We start from the raw sequence: 21,701 nt of genomic DNA, 5'->3' as shown, positions 1-21,701 counted from the left end.
AAATTTATTATTGGATTGTTCATTGCTGTTTCAGAGAAATAAACTCACTTGCCTGTTTATCTTGTATCCTGCAAGTTTGTAGAATTTGTTTAATCATTCTATTTTGTGGACTCTTTAGGATTTTCTGTAAGACTATGTCATCTGTGAATAGAGAGAGTTGTGCAATTGTTCTTAGGATTCTCTCATTATCCTTTTAATTTCTGTAAGGTTGGTGGTGATATCCTCCCTTTTTTTTTCTGAGTTATTTGCATCTTTTTCTTTTTTATTGTCACTCTAGCTAAAGGTTTGTCAATTTCGTCAATCTTTAAAGAACCAACTTTTAGATTTGTTGGTACTCTCTATTGTTTTTCTATTCTTGAATTTGCTTATTTCCCCTCTGATTTTTTCTTCCCTTCCTTTTGCTACATTTCAGTTAGTTTGCCCTTCTTTCTCCATTTTTTAAGATATAAAGATGGAGATTTTTTAAAAATTATTGCTTTAAACTTCCCTCTGAGCAATGTTTTCCCTGAATCCTGCAAGTTTTAATATGTTGTGTTTCTTATCACCCCTCCTGAGTTATGTGTATTTTATTTAGTTCTCCAGTGTTTTATTCTATGTTTATACTGCACATATACAAAATTATAATAGTTATTATTTATAAAGGCAGTGTTTATTTAGATTTTTCATAGAATTATTAATTTGCTTATTTTTTTAGAATCAGGACTTACATCTGGTATCATTTTTGTTTTCAGTATTTCTAGAAATTTCATGTAGGATCTGTAGATTATTTTCAGTTTTTAAAAATCTTAAAGTGTCTTTCATCCTGTTTTGTGAAGAAAATAGCTTTGAATATATGCAATTATATATCAGCGCTTTCTTTTTTATTATTCCTGTGACTTCTACCGTCATGGTTTCTTTTGAGTAGTCTGCTGTATGTCTGATACCAATACTCTGTAGCTGATCTAAGCTCTCTGCTGCATTTTATTTTTTAAGTATATTTTATAGATTATGATATTACAGTTGCTTGGTGTTTTTCCCCTTTGCCCTCCTGTGCCCGGTACCCCACTTCCCTCCAGCATTCACCCCCTCCTTAGTTCATGTCCATGGGTTGAACATAGCAGTTCTTGGGCTTCTCCATTTCCTATACTATTCTTAACATCCCCCTGTCTATTTTGTACCTACCAATTATGCTTCTTAAATCCTCCCCCTTGCCCCTCGCCGCTGATAATCCTCCATGTGATTTCCATTTCTGTGATTCTGTTCCCGTTCTAGTTGTTTGCTTACTTTGTTTTTATTTTTTTAGTTGTTCATAGTTGAGTTTGTTATCATCTTAATGTGCATAGATTTGATCTTCTTCTGTTTCTTAAATAAGTCCATTTAACATTTCATATAATAAGGGTTTGGTGATGATGAACTCTCTTAACTTTATCTGGGAAGCACTTTATTTGCCCTTCCATTCTAAATGAAAGCTTTGCTGGATAGAATAATCTTGGCTGTAGATCCTTGCTTTTCATCACATTGAATACTTCCTGCCAGTCCCTTCTTGCCTGTAATGTTTCTTTTGAGAGGTCAGCTGACAGTCTTATGGGAACTGCTCTGTATGTAACTAACTTCTTAGATTTTGTTTTAGATCAACTTCCTATTATTTGTTTTCTAGCAAGTGAGAATTTTATTGTATCAAATCTGCAATATTGTCTTTAGTGGAACTATCTTTTTATTTTTTTAAACCCCTTCTAAAAATATTGTTCTTAAGTAATGCATATAGTGTAAAAACTTCAAGACAAAACAGGAAGTTATAAAATTGCTCTCTTATAGCTCGAGAAGTAACTACAGGTTTTTGGAATTTTTGTAATAAATTAGATTAGAATAACAAGTGATAATTTAAATTCTTAAAGGAGAAGCAGTTTTAAGATATTTCATAGTTGCATATTAAAAATAAGAGTGATTTATAGCCAATTATATTTGAAGTAGAAATAGTTACAATATTTTGGAAATACACAGTGGCAAACCTTATAGATTTGATGAAATAGTTAATTTTACAAGTTTATATGTGTGCATACTATCACAGAAAAATTAGTTTTTCATGTATTCGAATACATATAATACTAAATAAGTCTAAAGTACAAGGTATAACTTTAAATTAGGGTTAAGGTTGATTGGAATTATTATATATCCTGATTGTGATGGTGGTTACATAGAAACGTGTGTTAAAATCCAAAGAACTGTTCATACACAAAAAAGTGTAATTTAATGCATGTTAATTTAAAGAATAAAAACTAAAAAGTTAAAAAATATGTATGCTTTTCTTTGAAAAATAAAATTAAATGTATAGGTTTTTCAAAGGTTCTATGAAGTTTATTACATATATGTTCAGTCATAGTCTTCTCCAGTTTCATTTTGACCTCACTACAGTTTTAAGACATAAAACTTTTTTTAAAGATAATGCAAAATCTTATACTTACTACAGTATAGCAAGCCAGGATTAGTAAACCTCAGTAACATTGACATCTTTGTTACGGCATCTGTCCTAGCATTTGAAGATTTTTAGCAATACTCCATTAGATGCCAGTAGCAACCCTCCCATGCCTCCCTACATTGTGACAACCAAAAATGTTTTCAGACATTGCTGAATGTACTTCAGGGTGGAGGAATGTGTGAGGAGACAAAATCGCCACAATTGCAAATCACTGTACTACACCTTAGTGTCTCACACTTAGTGGCTCACACATGTTTCTTTATTTTCAAAGTTTGTCAAGCAGTTATTGAGTGTAATGACTGTATGTTATGGTAACAGATCTCTATATATAATCTACCTTTTGCTACAACATGGATGGAACTAGAGACTATTATGCTAAGTGAAATAAGCAAGTCATTGAAAGAAAAATACCATATGATCTCACTTATAAGAGGAATCTAATGAGTAAAATAAACTTAAGAGCAAAACAGAACATGGAAACATGACAGACTGACACCTGCCAGTGGGGAGGAGAGTGGTGGACAATAGTGAAAAGGAGGGGGAGGGATCAAAGAACGTGCATGAGTGACATGGACAGCAGTGTGGGAATTGACTGGGTGAGCAGTGGGTGGGCTGGTGAGAGGAGGGAAAAGGGGGGAAATTGGGACAGCTGTAATAGAATAAGTAAGAATTTAAAAAATGTTAGGGGCTTTAGCTGATCAGCTATTTGAACTCTTTCAGCTATTAAGTAATAGAAGAAAATGGAATTGAATATGATATCAGCATGGAACAGCCTAATGATTCATTAACAGTCAATCATAATGATTCCGAAGATTCAAAAACAGATTCTCAGGTAATTTGAGGTAGGGAGTCAACTGGGAACTTTTTCCCATTCTGAAGAACAACATGCCATTTAATAACTTTTTATGCTTAAGGAATATGTTATACTTAATGCATTCAAGAATTTTAACATTCTATTATCCATAGTTCTATCATATTTAATTATGTATACTTGTAAATTTTACACACAAGAAAGTTTCTTATGTTGAATTACATTTTATAATTTCAGGTTGCATTTCTGTGGACAGTTTTCTTTTAATAAGGTTGAAATAAAATATAATAAAAATCAACAATTTCACTTAAGAACTGGTTTCTGTCTGTATCAGTCTGTGAACTGACAACTCTTGCAAAGAGTAAAGTAGATAATTAACTGAAAAATGAATGACATTTCATTTTTATTATAAATATTCCATTTTTTAAAAAGTTATGATGTTTATATTTTACAAACACCCAAATGATTATTTACTTATTATTGTTATTATTTTGCAAAGCAGCCAACCTGTATGGACTCCGGGGATCCTTCCATTGGACAAAATAATTCTGGTAGAGTTTTACCCATCACTACTAATGAAGCAGATAATTCACTCACATCACAAAATATACCAGGGCCCCTGACTCAAGCACAGACTCTTTCTACAGAGAAATTTCACCTAGTGGACCAAAATGGGCAACCTATTCAATATGAGCTTCAGTCATTGGGGGATTCTAATGCACAAATGGTGAGTATATTTTATAAATAACCAGTTTTATGCTATTTATTAAATTGTGTTAGTATATGGCCTTAATGCCTTTATTGTTTAATTTGCCAATTACAATTTACTTTTATTATTATTTTGTGTCAGTTTCAGGAGTACAGCATAGTGATTAGACAATCATTTACAAAGTGTTTCCCTGATATTTCCAGTACCCATCTAGTACCGTACATAGTTATTGCAGGATTATTGACTATAGTCTCTATGCTTTACATCCCTGTGACTCTCCTGTAACTACCAATTTGTAGTTCTTAGTCCCTTCACCTTCTTCACCTAGTCAGTTTCTTTACACTACTGACTTACATTGGGATCAGCCCCTTCTGCATCTGTGCCCCTCCTACCAGTCTGGATGGATGTCGTTTCTTTAATTCTGTAGTTGTCAGACTTCCATTTATCTCAATTTCTGACAGTTCTAAGTGATGGTGGTTCTATATTTTAGTTGTAATTTTGATGTGGTTGTGCAAAGAGATGTCTGCCTGCGCTGTCATCTTGACCAGAAGCTCTCAAAAATTATTTTTTAAATCAGAACTTTGATTATAAATTATACAAGTAATCAATCATTTTATGTAAAATTAATCTTTGTTCCTATTGTTTCTAGTCTAGGACATTACAGAGTTAATTTCTGTCCTTTTGTTCCCATATAACCCAGCTAAATTCTGGGGTTGAGAGTCATTGGTTGAGAGGTGGCTAAGTGTAGACAAGTGCTTTTTGTGTATGCTCAGACTCAACAAATTTCTGGGTCTACTTTAGGACTGAAATGCAAAGTAAGGGTAAGCTTCTGAAACCATACCAAATCACCAGCAGAGGTTAATATGCAATAAATAATTTAGATGTGAACCAACTACATTTTAATATTTCATGTCCAACATGAAATACTTCTGTAATTTCTCCTGTTATTTAACATTTACTGTATTTGGTCTTAGAACATTTAGAAAGTCTCCATGTTCTGAGAGAAAGATCAAACAGTCTAAATGTATGAAGTGTTATAATACCTTTCCTAAAAAAGATGTTAAAGTTGTTTATTTGTTTGACTCTAAAAGAGTTCTCTTCTCTTTGTAATTGTGTTAAACTTTTTATACAGAGGCATTATACAGGTGATTTTACATTGTTTGGGGTAAGAAAGAGATGATACAGAGTGTCATTTAAAGCTGTGAAATAGGAAGCACGTGGCAATAAACATCGACATGTGAGAAAGTATTTTTTTTTTCAAAGAACCCAAGATCAGAAAGTGGTGATATTCTGGAAAACCTAGTGCAACTTTTTGGAGTTTTTGTTTGTTTTAATAGACTTTATTTTTTGAGAGCAGTTTCAAGTTCATAGTAGAATTGAGGGTAAGATACAGAGATTTCCCATATATCCCTCCCCCCGCCGTGCATAACTTTCCCTATTATCAACATTCCCCACCAAGTGGAGCTTATTGAAAAAGTTGTGTTTTCTTTCCTTCTTTTTTTTTTCTCTTTTTCCCCTTACCATGTAGTCCCCTTAGACTCCTCTCCCCACTGCAATCACCACACTGTTGTCCATGTCCATGAGTCCTTTTTCCTTTTGCCTCAATCCCTTCACCTCCTAACCTCCCCTACCCTTAGCAGTCATCCTGCACTCTTTGAACCTGTTTCTTTTGCTTGTTAGTTCAGTTTGTTCATTAGATTTCACATACTAGTGAAATCACATGGTATTTGTCTTTTTCTGACTGGCTTATTTCACTTTGCATAATGTTTTCCAGGTCCATTCATACTGTTGCAAAGGGTAAGGGTAAAATTTTCTTCTTTATTACAGCTGAGTAGTATTCCATTGTGTAAATGTCTCATAGTTGTTTTATCCACTCATCTACTGACGGACAATTAGGTTGCTTCCATATTTTTAATATAGAAGCTATCAAGGAGCTAGTAAAATTTCTGTAGTTCACTATGAAATAAATGCAGAGGTTTTGTAGTGAAGTAGGGATGGTATTTTTTTTTAAAGATTTTATTTATTTATTTTTTAGAGAGGGAAGGGAGGGAGAAAGAGGGGGGGGGGAGAGGGAGAGAGAGGGAGAGAGAGAGAGACACATCAATGTGCGGTTGCTGGGGGCCGTGGCCTGCAACCCAGGCATGTGCCCTGACTGGGAATTGAACCTGCGATGCTTTGATTCGCAGCCTGTGCTCAATCCACTGAGCTACGCCAGCCAGGGCAGGGATGGTATTTTGAATTAATAGGTAGTTGTATGCAAAGAAACCACTAATTATGAAACTGTTCATGATCAGCTTTTCTGATAATTTTCATGTCTCAAATAGAATGTATTGCAACAGATAACTCTTCAAAACTATGTGTGTTTTCATAGCAAAGATTAAAGATAATTAGCTTTTTTGTTACAGGAAAAGTAACATTATCAAATTATATGAATTGAAAATAGTTTTTTAGGTACTGGGTAGAGTAAGCTAAGGAGAGAAAATAGAGATTTTTTTACTGTGCTTGGGACACAGTATCAGACCAGTCTTAATGATGATATTTTCATGATTGAGTAACTTATAAATATACCATTTTTATTGGGATTTAAAATACCCACAGTACTTTTATTTTCTAAGAATTAATAAAGTATTTTCATAGATATTTAATCTCTTTATAAGGAGTAAATATTTTATTTTTATTTTTTAAAAACATTATTGCTCCTGGATGGCGTAGCTCAGTGGATTGAGCTCGGACTGTGAACCAAAGTGTTGCAGGTTCGATTCCCAGTCAGGGCACATGCCTGGGTTGCAGGCCACAACCCCCAGCAACTGCACATTGATGTCTCTCTCTCTCTCTCTCCCTCTCTCTCTTTCTCCCTCCCTCCCCTCTCTAAAAAAAATAAATAAAATCTTAAAAAAAAAAACTTTATTGCTGACACTATTACAGATGTCCCCATTCCCCCGTCCTTTGCCTGCCTCTACCCAGTCTCTGCCCCCCCTTTCCTCTGGCCTTCACAACACTGTTGTCTATGTTTATTGGTTATGCATATATGTCTTGTGGCTAATCCCTCCACCTTCTTTCAATCCAGTTCCCCCTCCCCCCTCCCTTCTGACAGCTGTCAGTCTGTTCCCTGTATCCATGCCTCTGTTTCTATTTTGTTCCTCAGTTTATTTTGTTGACTAGATTCCACATATAAGTGAGGTCATATGGTATTTGTGTTTCTCAGACTGGCTTATTTCACTTAGCATAATAATCTCCAGTTCCATCCATGCTGTTGCAAAAGGTAAGATTTCCCTCTTTTCACGGCCGTATACTATTCCTTTGTGTAAATGTACCACAACTTTTGTATCCACTCATCTAGTGATGGGTACTTTGTCTATTTGCAGATCTTGACTATTGTAAATAATGCTGCTATGAACATTGGGGTGCATATATTCTTTTGAATAGGTGTTTTGGGACTCTTAGGATATATTTCCAGAAGTGGGATTGTTGGGTCAAAAAGCAGTTCCATTTTTAATTTTTTAAGGAAATTCCATACTGTTTCCTATAGTGGCTGTACCAGTCTGCATTCCCACCAGCAGTACACTGTGTTTTCTCCACATCCTTGCCAGCGCTTGTTGCTTGTTGATTTACTGATGATAGCCATTCTGGCAGGTGCGAGGTGATACCTCATTGTGGCTTTAATTTGCATTTCTCTGATAACTAGTGACGTTGAAGATTTTTTTATATGACTGTTGGTCGTCTGTATGTCTTATTTGGAGAAGTGTCTTTTTAGGTCCTTTGCCCATTTTTTCATTGGATTGTTTGTCTTCCTGGTGTTGAGTTGTATAAGTTCTTTATATATTTTGGAAATTGTCCCCTTATCAGATGTATCATTGGCAAATGCTCTCCAATACAGTGGGTTCTTTTTTCATTTTGTGGATGGTTTCTTTTGTTGTTCAGAGCCTTTTAGTTTTATGTTGTCCTGTTTGCTTATTTTTTTCTTTGTTTCCCTTACCACCAACTTACACCATACACAACAATAAACTCAAAATAGATAAAAGACTTAAATGAATGCCAGGAAACCTTAAAAATCCTAGGAGAAAACATAGGTAGTAAAATCTCAGACATCTCTCATAGCAATATTTTGCCAATATGTGTCCTAGAGCAAAGAGTAAAGAATTTAAAACAATATTATAACTGTTGCTTTTTAAAGTCCAGGAGAACGTTTTGTATTGCTTTGTTTTTGTCTTCTTTTAGCTTTAACAGCATCATCAGGTATCAGGAGGCAGTACAGAGTAGTGATTAAAAGGAGACAAACTACTTGGGTTTGAATTTCCAGCTCTGTGTTACCTTGTATAAAATTTGTAACCTTTGTTTAAAAGTTTTCTCATATATAAAATGTACATACTTCATATACATGTAATGAGCATTAATTAAGGTAATATTAAGTCCTGCCACTTATTAGTATTCACTCAACAAATGTAAAGCAGTTATCTCATCTTCAGAGATAAACTCATCTTCAGAGTTTCCACTGCTTTTTAATGTTGAAGTGATGAGGTATGGCAATACATTTTTATCTCAAGAAACTTGATAAACATTTGGGGTAGGGAAACCACTCCTACTCTTAGTTTCCGGAAAATGTTTATGATTATATTTATTGAGGTGGTTTTTTATTAATTTAATTTTTTTTTCAAATGATCTCCTTAAAAGGAGGAATGCAGTCTCTATCAGGCATGCATCAGTAATGCTTTCACGTTTTTGCATAGCAAGAAGGAAGTCTGGGAAAGTAGAATGCAATGAATAAGGAGAGTTAATTGCACTAGGTAGAGGTAAAATAATAAAATTGTGTCAGCAGAAAGCAGTATGTTAGGTAATAAAGTTTATAGGCTGTCTAAAAAATCTAGAACTATGGGATAAACTTATTTCAAATATTAATTTATTATATCTTCAAATGTTTTTCTTAAACTTCAGATTTTTTTTTAGTTGACATTCTTCTAAATTTCTGGCAATGGCTTTAGGTATTAAACTGAAAAGAGAGTATAATAAATATACTGTTTTCTCTATATTTTTAGACTTTTGAGGACTCTGCAGTATTCCCTATGAACCAAGATAGGATATATATAAATGCAGAGATATAAAAACAAATGCTGTTTTAAGTAGATATCTAACAAGTTACTGTTTTTAAACTAATGAAATAACTTAAAATGTAGATGATTACCACACAAATAGGTCAAGAATGTATGGGTAATACAATAAATATAAAAAAGTTAATATATTCAGTTCAGTCAGAGCCTTGTTCCGATTACTGAATCATTAGATCTCACCCTGTGTAATGAAGAAGACCATAGGTGGTTCAGATCCTAGGATACATGGTCAAACTGCCTGTCTTAATCCTAGTTCTACCACCTATCGGTTGTGAGACTGGAAAAAGTTATGTATCTCAGTGTTTTCATCTATATAATTAATGATGATTTCATCTATAATAGTATTAACCGAAGAGGTAGGCATGTCTTTAATGATTTAATTAATAACTCTGTTAAATTACTGTAGGCTTATGCATTTGATTTCGTTTTTAATGCTTCCAAGATGATTGTTGCCAGCTCATTAGAAAATGGACAGGTGCTTCGTGTAATTCCATCTACCCAGACAGGAATGGCACAAGTGATTATACCTCAAGGGCAGCTTGTGGATATGAATAGTCCTCGGGGTGAGTAATAATTGGACATAGGGGATTTTAGAATGTTTTAAAGAAAGAAATGTATATTTGGGAAAATCATCTTATGAAAGTCAGTGCTAAAATTGATTTCTTGGAGCAAAATTGTGAACTGAATAAGAAAAAAAGTTTTATAGCCCAAATAAATTTCAAGTTCATTTTCAACTCCTGTCTAGGTTAGCTGTCTATTCCATTTTGGAATTCTATGAAGCTGGTTGATTCTTGCTTCCTCTCAAATGACCAGTGAGCATAAAATAAATTCTTCTTAATTATAATAACAGTAATAATAACAACAACAATAACAAGAATATGGTGCTAATAGCTACTGGAGAAGATTTTACATTTGTATTTATATCAATGCTGTTGTTAGCCATGTGACTTGGTACTTTTTTTTAAGGGTACTTTCATCCTCTGCTCTTTTTCTTTCTCTTGTTCTTTCAAGTTCAGAAATGAGACTCATATCCCCAGTCTGTTTTGTCACTTGTTCACAGTTAATGATTTAAGGTAGATATTTTTACCTTGGTGTTATGATTCTTTGTCTTTGTTAGTAGTCACTAAAATGTAAGAAAAAAAGCATAGTTTGAAGAAAACATTATAAACATGGTATAGAAACAAGAGTCAGATTTACATTTTCCTATTATATTGTGAAACTCTTAATACATATAACAATTACTTCTACCACTCTTATATCTTAGTTGTTCAATATAAGTTTCAAAAACTTAATTATATTATTTTAGTAATCAGTATTATAATTGGAAAGTAAACAAGTTTATCAGAGAGATTCTCAACAAAGCATTGTAAATTTTGTTATCTTTGGTTTCAGAGCATATCTTCCTGTCCTATTTCAAATATGTAAATTATAGTTACATTCTCAGGGTCTTATCCAAGATATTGATGTTGCTTTGTTCTTGTTATTGTGGTTAAGATGCCTCTGAAGAGAAACCCAGCAACAGAAACTTACCAACTGTGAGAGTGGATGCTTTAGCAGACAATAACAATGCTTATATTCTTCATCCACAAGCATCCCTCACATTGCCCACAACAACAGTGACCAGGTGAGTCCGCAGGAGAGAGGAATTTATCTTTTGTTATCACCATGGAAATGTTTTAAGTTATTCCGTCTAAAGCTGGCTTACTATAGAAAAGATCAGAAATTCAGGAAATAGAATAAACTATCATCAAATATATATTTTAATGTGATTTTGGTAATAAGAGGATACTATAGAAAGTATGACTGTCCAAAGTGCTGCTTTTCCTTAGTGACCCGTTCCTGTGATATTTTGAAGCAACCTGAAAACATCTGACACTAACAGTTTTTGGAATAAAGAAATACTCATTCTAGATCCTAAAATTTTTAATGGTTTCAGCACATTTTTATGCATTTAATTCCTCTGTGGTAAAGTGTTTAAAATGTGTTTTGTGCCCTGGCTGGTGTGGCTCAATGGATTGAGTGCTGACCTGTGAACCAAAGGGTCACCGGTTTGATTCCCAGCCAGAGCACATGCCTGGGTTTCGGGCCAGGTCCCCAGCAGGGGGTGTGCAAAAGGCAACCACACAATGATGTTTGTCTCCCTCTCTCCCTTCCCCTCTTTCTAAAAATAAATAAATAAAATCTTTTAACAAATAAAATAAAATGTCTTTTGTTAACATTTATTTCAGCTTTTACTTTTGCTTTAAAATAACACTTTATGCTAATTTAGGGAAATAAAGATAATGGTTTTTGTATTATTACTATTCTTTTTTTTTTTTTAAGATTTTATTTATTTTTAGAGAGGGGAGGGAGAAAGAGAGAGAGAGAAACATCAATGTGCGGTTGCTGGGGGCCGTGGCCTGCAACCCAGGCATGTGCCCTGACTGGGAATCAAACCTGCGACACTTTCATTTACAGCCCACGCTCAATCCACTTAGCTACGCCAGCCAGGGCTACTATTCTTTTTTTTTAAGAGATTTCATTTATTTTATTTTTAGAGAGAGGGGAAAGGAGGGAGGGAAACATTGATGTGTGAGAGATACATCAATCATTTGCCTCCCACACACCCCCAACTGGGGACTTGGCCCATAACCCAGACGTGTGCCCTGACCAGGAATAGAACTGGCAACCTTTCGGTTCTCAGACTGGCACTCAATCCACTGAGCCATACCAGCCAGGGCTGTATTATTAATATTCTTTCAATTGTTCTATGAAAATATTTTAAAATTAATACAATACTTATGACCTTTAGTCTTAGAACTTGACATAATGTCATGCAATTCTTAACAAGTCATCTGAAGATGTTTTATTAGCTCATTTTTTGATAAATGAAAATAATTATATAATGATAAGAATGTAAAATAAGTTTATAGAGCAAGAGATAAAATACTTGAATTTGTTGGAACTACAGGTAGATGGAAGAGCTAACCTGGGCCTTTTCATTCGCAGTTAATAAAATAGTCATGATTAAAGAAAATTATAATGAATATGCTTATCAGATCAATCTGTCATTATTATTACAATTTCTTATCGATGATCTCAATCTTTTGTCGTTGATACAAGCAAAGAAAATAAAGCAGTTGAATGTCATGTGTATGTCTGTGTGTGTAACTTCTAATATGTCTTTATATCTATTTCCCCTTGTCCCAGAATGCTTGAAGAACCCTTTCTGGCCCCTCTCCAGCCACTTTCTTCTAACACACCTATGTGGGCCTGCCGTCTTAGGAGCTGTGAGGTGAGTTAAAAATAATCCTTACCTAGATACACTTAATGAACTACAGTTCACCCCAAAATGTCCACTTTTGAATATGACTAACAGAAGCTGTATCTGTACTGTTTTGTTCATGTTTATTCTAAATCTGATCTCATCTAGTCTTTTATTTGTTAGAGATTATGAACTCTGTTAAAGCAGAGATGATATAAATCTTCTCACTTCATTATCATTTTTTCCCTTGTCTTCCATGAAACTTTGCTATTGTGTTTCTCTACCTTTTATCTTTTGACCATTCTCTCGTTCTTTGCTTATACTTATTTATTTTCATATTCTACAGTGGAAATTCTTCAGATTTCACTGTTTAACCTTTTTCTATTTCTCCACATTTTATCTTTTGTAGAGCTTATTAACTTTGTTGGCTTTCCACTATCACTTTTATAAAAATGATTCCCAAATCTATATCACCAGTTCTTTCTTTTGTTTGTAAAAAAAATTTGAATTTATTGGGGTAACACTGGTCAATAAAATTATATAATTTTTTGGATGTACAATTCTATAACACATTATCTGTATATTGTATTTTGTGTTCACCACCCCAAGTCAAGTCTCCTTCCATCACCATGTCCCCCCTTTACCTTCTACCTTCTTCTCCCCCTACCCTTTTCTGATAGTCACCATTCTATTCTCTATGTCTGTGAATTATTAGCTTAATTCCTTCACCTTTTTCATCCAGCTTCTTAATCCCCCTTACTCTGACAGTTGTCAGTTGTTCTCTGTATCTATGAATCTGTTTTTATTTTGTTTGTTAGTTTATTTTGTTCATTAGATTCCACATGTAAATAAAATTATTTGGTACTTGTCTTTCTCTGATTGGCTTATTTCACTTAGTGTAATACTGTCCAGGTTTGTCCATGCTGTCTCAAAAAGTAAGATTTCCTCCTTTTTTTTTTTTAAGATTTTATTTATTTATTTTTAGAGAAGGAAGGGAGGTAGGGAGGGAGAGAGAGAGAAACATCAATGTGCGGTTGCTGGGGGCCGTGGCCTGCAACCTAGGCATGTACCCTGACTGGGAATCGAACCTGCGATGCTTTGGTTTGCAGCCCCGTGCTCAATCCACTGAGCCAACCAGAAGCAAGATTTCCTTCTTTTTAAAGGTGCAATTGTATTGCATTGTGTAAATGTACCACAGCTTTTTTATCCACTCTTTGACTGATGGGCACTTGAGCTGCTTCCAAATCTTGGCTATTGTAAATAATGCTGCAATGAAGATAGGTATGCATATATTCCTCAAATTAGTGTTTTGTGTTTCTTCAGACATATTCTGAGAAGTGGAATTGTTAGGTCATTAGGCATATCCATTTTTAATTTTTGGCGGTAACTCCTTACTGCTTTCTGCAGTGGCTACACCAATCTGCAATTCCACCAACGATGCTGGAAGGTTCCCTTTTCTCCCCATCTTCACCAACACATGTTGTTTGTTGATTTATTGATGATAGCCATTCTGGCTGGTGTGATAATGATATTTCATTGTGGTTTTTAAAAACATTATTTATTTCTACCACCATTTATCCCCCTGTACCCTTTTCAACCTACACCCCACCCTGTCTCCATAATTACCACACTGTTTTAATTTAGATTTTTCTGATGATTAGTGACATTGAGCACCTTTTCATATGTTTGTTGGCCATTTGTATGTCCTCTTTGGAGATCGGTACAGCCACTGTGGAAAGCCTTGTGGAGATTCCTCAAAAAATTAGAAATGGAACTGCTTTATGACCCAGTGATTCCACTTCTGGGCGTATATTTGAAGAAACACAAACACTCATTGTAAAGAATATATTACGCCTAGAGACTTCCGGCAAGATGGAGGCATAGGTGGAGGCACTGTACCTCCACGCACAACCAAGATTAGAACAACAACAATTTAGAGCCAGAATAACACCCAGAACTGACAGACAATTTATCTGAGTGGAAGTCGGACAGCCAAGAAGTTGAAGTAGACCCGTTCATCTAGACCAGTAAGAGGGGCGGAGAGGAGGAGCGGGCACGGGTCGCGGTGCGCGGCGATCAGGGAGAACTGGGCACAAAAGGCAACCGGGAGCGCATAAGCCTTCTGGGACATGCAAGGTTGCAGCAGTGGACCCTGAGTATGCAAACGGAGGCTGGCGGACCCAGTGAGGTGGCATTGTGGACCAGGGCAGAGCGCACAACCCAGGATCCCAGAGAAGGGACTGAGATCCCAGGAGAAGGGAGCTACTGCCACTGTTCCCTCCCACCCCCGCCCCACCCCCACCCCCACCCCTACCCCGACCCCCACATCCACATAAACGTCACAATCTAGCAACTGGGGTGCCCAGCCCCGGTGAACACCTAAGGCTCCGCCCCTCACCATAACAAGAGCGACCAGACCAGGGGAAAAAAAAAAGGGGGAGAGAGAGAGACATGTCTCCAACAGAAGAACAGATCAGTCCCCCAGGACTCATCCTTTTGAGTGACCAAGAAATAGCCAATCTATCAGATGCACAGTTTAAAACACTGGTGATCAGGAAGCTCACAGAATTGGTTGATTTTGGGTGCAAATTACATGAAAAAAATGCAGGTTACCATAAACGAGATGAAGGAAGATGCACGGAGAACAAATAGTGATGGAAAGGAAACTGGGACTCAAAACAATAGAGTGGACCAGAAAGAAGAAAAAAACAACCAAGCAGGAAAGAATGAAGAAATAAGAATTCAAAAAAAGGAGGAGAAGCTTAGGAACCTCCAGGACATCTTTAAACGTTCCAACATCCGAATTATAGGGGTCCCAGAAGGGGAAGAGGAAAAGCAACAGATTTAGCACATATTTGAACAAATAATAAAGGAGAACTTCCCCATTCTGGCAAAGGAAATAGACTTCCAAGAAATCCAGGAAGCTCAGAGAGCCCCAGAGAAGTTGGACCCAAGAAGAAACACACCAAGGCACATCATAGTTACATTAGCCAAGGTAAAAATGAAGGAGAGAATCCTAAGCAGCAAGAGATAAGGAGACAGTAACCTACAAAGGAGTTCCCATCAGACTGTCAGCTGATTTCTCAAAAGAGACCATACAGGCAAGAAGGGGCTGGAAAGAAATATTCCAAGTCATGAAAGACAAGGACCTACACCCCAGATTGCTCTATCCAGCAAAGCTCTCATTTAGAATGGAAGGGCAGATAAAGTGCTTCTCAGATAAGGTCAAGTTAAAGGAGTTCATCATCACCAAGCCCTTATTATATGAAATGTTAAAGGGACTTATCTAAGAAAGGAAGATAAAGAAAAGACATGTATGGTAAAAGGACAGCAAACTCACAGTTATTAACAACCACACCTAAAACAAAAACAAAAGCAAACTAAGCAAACAACTAGAACAGGAACAGAACCACAGAAATGGAGATCACATGGAGGGTTAGCAACAGGGGAGTGGGAGGAGGAGAGAGGGGGAAAAGGTACAGAGAATAAGTAGCATAGAAGGTAGGTTGAAAATAGATAGGGGGAGGGTAAGAATAGTATGAGAAATGTAGAAGCTAAAGAACTTATAAGTATGACACATGGACATGACTAAAGGGGGGATATGGGTGGGAAAGGGTATACAGGGTGGAGGGGAGTGAAGGGGGGGAAATGGGACAACTGTAATAGCATAATTAATAAAATATATTTAAAAAAGAATATATTACACCTCCATGTTCAGTGCAGCATTATTTACAATAGCTAGCTATAGAGATAACTCAAGTGCCCATCAATGGACAAGTGGATAAAAAAGTGGTGGTACACACACACACACACACACACACACACACACACACACTATGGAATACTACTCAGCCATGAAAAGGAAGGAAATTTTACCATTTGCAATAGCATGGATGGACCTAGAGGGTATTATGCTAAGTGAAATAAGCCAGTCCGAGAAAGACAAATATTATGTGATTTCACTTATATATGTAAAATAAAAGACAATGTAAATGAACAAACAAAACAGAAACACACAAAGATGTAGAGAAGAGACTGGTGGTTGCCATAGGGGAATGGTTGGGGGTCTGGGGAAGAAAATGGTGGAAGAGATTGAGAAGTGCAAGTTGATAGTACAAAATAGTCATGTGGGTACAAAGTACAGTGTGGGAAATATAGTCAATATCATTGTAGTAACTATGTATGGGGCCAGGTGAGCACTGGAACTGTCAGGGGAAACACTTAGTAAAGTATATGATTGTCTCACCATTATGCTGTATACATGAAACTAACACAAAATAATATTGAATATAAACTGTAATTGGGAAAAAAATTTTAAATACTTTAAAAGAAAAATATTTAAAGTGTATTAGCAAGATAGAAATTAAAAATGGAGCTAAAGAATAAAGAAAAATAAGAATGGAGCCATAAAATGGAAGAAAGAAGCGTGTATCTTAATGAACTACGTGCATGTCTATGTGTGTGTGTATGCACACACAGACATGAGCTGAACGTCTACAATCTAAGCATCTACGTTCAGGAGAAAGGTGGCTTCTGCAGTACAAGGAATGACTGAGCACAGGGATATGGCAGCTGACTCTTCAGCTGTCTCCACCCAGTCACCAACCCCAGACTCTCCTTATGCAGCTCTAGTCTGCTTTGCCCTCCCTCCACTGGAGCTCGGATAAAATTGTAAACCATTTGAAGATTCTGAAGGAAGAAGACAGGGATAGGATTCACAATTTTCAGTCCATGGGAGGAGGTGAGATTCAGACTGCTGGGAAAGAGGGAGAGAGAGAATTAACATTCAAAAGGCAAAACCTAGTTAATTTGTGAAGTTTGTGTGTATTAGGTAAAAGTTCTGTATTTTGCTTTGTAGAATGTGCATCCATATTTTTGTGCACATTTTGCATGAGATTAGTATACCCATTGTATATAATCATTATGCCCATGTATAATGCGCATCCTTATTTTTTCCTCAAACATTTGGGCAAAAAAGTGTGTATTATACATAGTAAATATGGTAATTATGCTAATTTTCCTAAACTACCAAAAAAATCCCATTACCTATTTTTGATACTAAGGTCAGACAGGAATTTCTCTCAGAGAAGGATCTTCATGAAAACAAGGTTGATATAATGAACAAATTCTTTTATATAATTTTTATATGAGATACATTACAATGTTCACAGGTTTTCAAAATAGATGGATGGTATCCTATCAAAATCAGTTTCAGTAAAGAATCCCCACAGAGAACTAGTACATTGTGACTAGTTTTATGCTTATTTGGTTAGATGCGGGGTAGAATTTTAAGTATCTGGAAGAATGGATATACGATATGTTCCTCAAGCTATCTTCCCTAAGTATTATTAGTCTCAAATAAGATTTTGATGAAGTCATTGTGACAGTGAATTTGGCATTCTCAAACAAATACCTAGACAATGTCTATTTGATGAAGCTGGTTGAATTCAGAAAAGATCCACTGGTTGTAATAGACCATTGATCTGAGGGGAGAAATGGCATCTCTTTTGAGAGCTGAGGAGTCTTTCACCTTGGACAATCACTTCATTAAATTTTTTGTACTATGAAACATATTTGCTAATAATTTTATTATTTAATTTTTACTACATGCAGAAAATTGGAGATTCATACCGGGGCTACTGTGTAAGTGAGACTGAATTAGAAAGTGTTTTAACATTTCACAAACAGCAAACACAGAGCGTCTGGGGGACCCGCCAGTCTCCAAGCCCAGCCAAGCCAGCTACACGTTTGATGTGGAAATCCCAGTATGTCCCGTATGATGGAATTCCATTTGTCAATGCAGGTACATTTTAAGAAATATTTTAAAAGGTTTAGCAGTAGCCATGATCCATTGTGAAACTGTGGTTTTCCTAAGGTGATTCATTTTCATTTTGGTAGATGATAACTGAATGTTAATTGATAAAATGTATATTAAACTAAAAAAAAATAATAAGACAGTTTTTATGTTGCAAAATTGCATTTATTGTATTAAATAAATCATGCTTCCTCTAGATATTATGCTGAAAATAGAAAATAAAAATATTGAAATTCCAGGTAGAACTACTTAATACAAATTAAATAATTAAATAATAAGCAATTTTATTATTTTAAATATGTATATCTCTTGGGTTTTGTCTTTGTCTTTTCATCCATTCTAGACAGATTCTCCTTCTTTCTTGATTTGTCTTGTGGTACAAATTTGTGTCCATTTCATATAGCTTATAATTCTTAAGTTACTTTATAAAAGTTGCATACAATCAGGAATTATTTAGAATTTTAATATTAGGGTTCTCAAGCATCAGGTATATTATATACAGTATTCTCAAACACTGGTGTTTACTAAAGCAATATAGTTTCAAAGAATTCCCAGAGATTCACCCTAGGGCTAGTCAGATCCCACAGAACCTAAAATAAGTGATTTACTTCAGGATTATTCAGGTACTATTCAACTGGAAGAGTTGCAGCCTCATCCTGGACCTCTGAGGGTAAAGAGAATAGAGGAAGACAAATGTAACTTCTTCTACTCAGGTTTATCAATATTCTATAAAAGAAATGGAACATTTTTCACCTCCCTAGTTCTAATCCCTTTCTTACCTCTTCACAAGCAGATACTACATGAATTTGGTGTGTGTCTTTTTAGTTTGTTTTTATGTTACCATACATGTTTGTATTTTTAATAATACATTTTGTTTATTGCATATTTAAAAATATACATAAATAGTAAGCTGCAGACATTATTATATAAAATTTCACTGACCCCCAGTTAACTCAATTTAATTATGTAACAGTCCAGCATATGACCAAACCACAATTATTTTTTTATAAATAATCACTTAGGTTGTCTCCAACTTTTCAGTATCACAAAGAATGCTATAGTCAGAGGCCTACAATATATATTTTCTGTTGAAAATATGTAATTACTTTTTTTAATGTATATGTGTTAAGATGGAATTACCATGTTGTGAATCATGCCTATTTCATCTTTATACAATTCTTTCAAATAGTTCACGGAAATGGTTGTGCAGGTTCAAAAATTCCTTCTCTAAAATTTTTTGTCCAGGTGTGTGTTAGAATTCCAAATTTTTGGACTATAATAAAATAATGTTATAAAATACTTCTAGCATGTATTCTGTAGACAGTAACATATGATCGAACAAGTAATATTTTATGGATATTCAACACTAAGGAATAAATCAAGACTATAAATGACCTCCTAAAGTTCAGGTCAGGTTTTACAGGTACATGAGTTCAAAAAGTTTTTGTTTTTTGAGCTTTTTAGATTCAGAAATATACACAAAGAATTGATGACCTGTACCAGTTTTACTTTTTTCAGTGATGTTTGAAATTTTCCCTTTCTGCCCTGGCTGGCATAGCTCAGTGGATTGGGCGCGGGCTGCAAACCAAAGCATTGCAGGTTAATCAAACCTGCAAGGCACATGCCTGGGTTGCAGGCCATGGCCCCCAGCAACCGCACATTAATGTTTCTCTCTCTCTCTCTCTCTCTCTCTCTCTCTCTCTCTCTCTCCCTCTCTCTCTCTCTCCCCCTCCCTCCCTCCCTTCCCTCTCTAGAAATAAATAAATAAAATCTAAAAAAAACAAAGCAAAGAGAGAACTTCATTAAAATCTCTCTCAAAAAAAGTAGAACTTTAAAAAAAATTTTCCCTTTCTCACATTCACTGTATGACTTAGCATTGTCATTCTTTTAAAAATCTTTATATTCTGAACATTTTCATATGTATATCAAAGTAGTAGTAATAATATTTGAAATCCTATGACTCCATGTATCTATCATCCAGTTTCAACAACTATCAGCATGTGGTCAATATTGTCTCATCTATATCCCACTTCCTCATTCTCCACTCCCAAGATGATTTTATAGTAAATTCCAGATCTGTCACTTCATCTACAACTAAAGAGATAAGGACTCTGTCTGTCTCTTTCTATATATGTATATGTATATGTATATATATGCACAATATAACGAGAATCCCATTATCACACTTTAAAAGAATTAACAATAATTTCTTAATGTCAAAATGTCCAATATTCATATTCTTCCACTTATCTCATAATTCTTTTTCTATAGGTTTGTTCAAATTCACATCCAAACAAAGTTCACAAATTATATTTGGTTAATATATCTCTTAACTCTATTTTCATCTAAAACTTTCTATTCTATTTTCTTCAGATAGTTTGTCATGTAGAGTTTGCCACATTCTGCATTTTGCTGATTCCAGCTCTGTCATGTAGGTTAACATGCTCTTTTATCTCCTGTACTTCCTGTAAACTGCTAAATCTAAGAGGCTTGACTAAATGAAGATATAATCTTCATAAAAGTATTTTGCAAGAATACCTCATAGGTTCTGTGTACTTATTGCTAGGTTCTTATTGCTATCTATGTGTAACACCTTTTAATAATGTTAAAATTGATCAGGAGAGTCAGTTGTTGTAGAATATGTCAATTATTTTTATTATTGTCAATCTGAAGAATGTGAGATAATATTTTACTATTGTTTCAATTTGTATTTCCCTCTTTACTAGTGAGGTTGAACAACTTTTTATTTTTTCATTTACCATCCATTTTTTCTTTCTGAATTGCTTGTTTATAGCCTTTGCCCATTTTTCTGTTTGATCATTTCTTTATTTTTAAAAAAAAATTATTTGTGTTTTTTTTATCTTTTGTTACGTGTATCATAAAATACTGTTTCAAATTGCTATTGTCATTTTTATTTATGGTATCTTTTAAGTACACGATTTATACTTTTTTAAATTAAAGGTTTTATTTATTTTTAGAGAAAGGGGAAGGGAGGAGAAAGAGAGGGAGAGAAGTATTGATGTTCAAGAGATACTTTGATCAGTTGCCTCTCATATGCTCCCAGCTGGGGATCTGGCTGGCAACCCTAGCATGCGCCCAGACTGGGAATCGAACTGGTGACCTTTCAGTTCACAGGCTAGCACTCAATCCATTGAGCCAGGGCACAAATTTTACATTTTAATATCAGTTTTATCAACATTTTAAGTTATGATTTGTACTTTCAGTTTTATATTTTAGAAGTTTTCTGTACCCTAGTATAAAATATTCAACTTAAAATCTAAACTGCATAGTTTTCACTTCTACTTATTTGTATTATCTATTGCTGCGTAACAAATTACCCCAAACTTGGTGACGGAAAACAACAAACATTTATTACCTCATAGTTTTTGTGCATCAGGAATCCAAGAGTGGATTATCTGCCTCAGGTTCTCTCACAAGACTGCAGCTAACGTGTGAGCTGGACAGGGGTGTATCTGCTTCCAAGCTCACTTGTGGGGCTGTTGGCAGACTTGACTCTTTGCCATGTGGCCCTCTGCACCTGGCTGACTTATTACTTGACAGG

At 35.2% G+C, this 21,701-nt stretch overlaps 1 protein-coding gene across 1 annotated transcript in view; it reads left to right on the top strand.

Moving 5' to 3' along the window:
- The window catches only part of CARF (calcium responsive transcription factor), a 49,076-nt gene that overhangs the window by 8,426 nt on the left and 18,949 nt on the right, over positions 1-21,701 (top strand). The window contains exons 5-10 of the mRNA XM_045851245.1: positions 3,176-3,287; positions 3,766-3,993; positions 9,523-9,643; positions 10,575-10,704; positions 12,270-12,354; positions 17,938-18,127. Of these exons, the coding sequence (XP_045707201.1) occupies positions 3,219-3,287; positions 3,766-3,993; positions 9,523-9,643; positions 10,575-10,704; positions 12,270-12,354; positions 17,938-18,127 (823 nt within the window). The 5' untranslated portion in view covers positions 3,176-3,218. The remainder of the gene's footprint in view (positions 1-3,175; positions 3,288-3,765; positions 3,994-9,522; positions 9,644-10,574; positions 10,705-12,269; positions 12,355-17,937; positions 18,128-21,701) is intronic.

This window comes from Phyllostomus hastatus, unplaced genomic scaffold (assembly GCF_019186645.2).
Source record: "Phyllostomus hastatus isolate PE091 unplaced genomic scaffold, TTU_PhHast_1.1 phas_contig_137, whole genome shotgun sequence".
Lineage (NCBI taxonomy): Eukaryota > Metazoa > Chordata > Mammalia > Chiroptera > Phyllostomidae > Phyllostomus > Phyllostomus hastatus.
The sequence above is the reverse complement of the archived record's forward strand: the minus strand, read 5'-3'. Positions and strand labels throughout refer to the sequence as shown.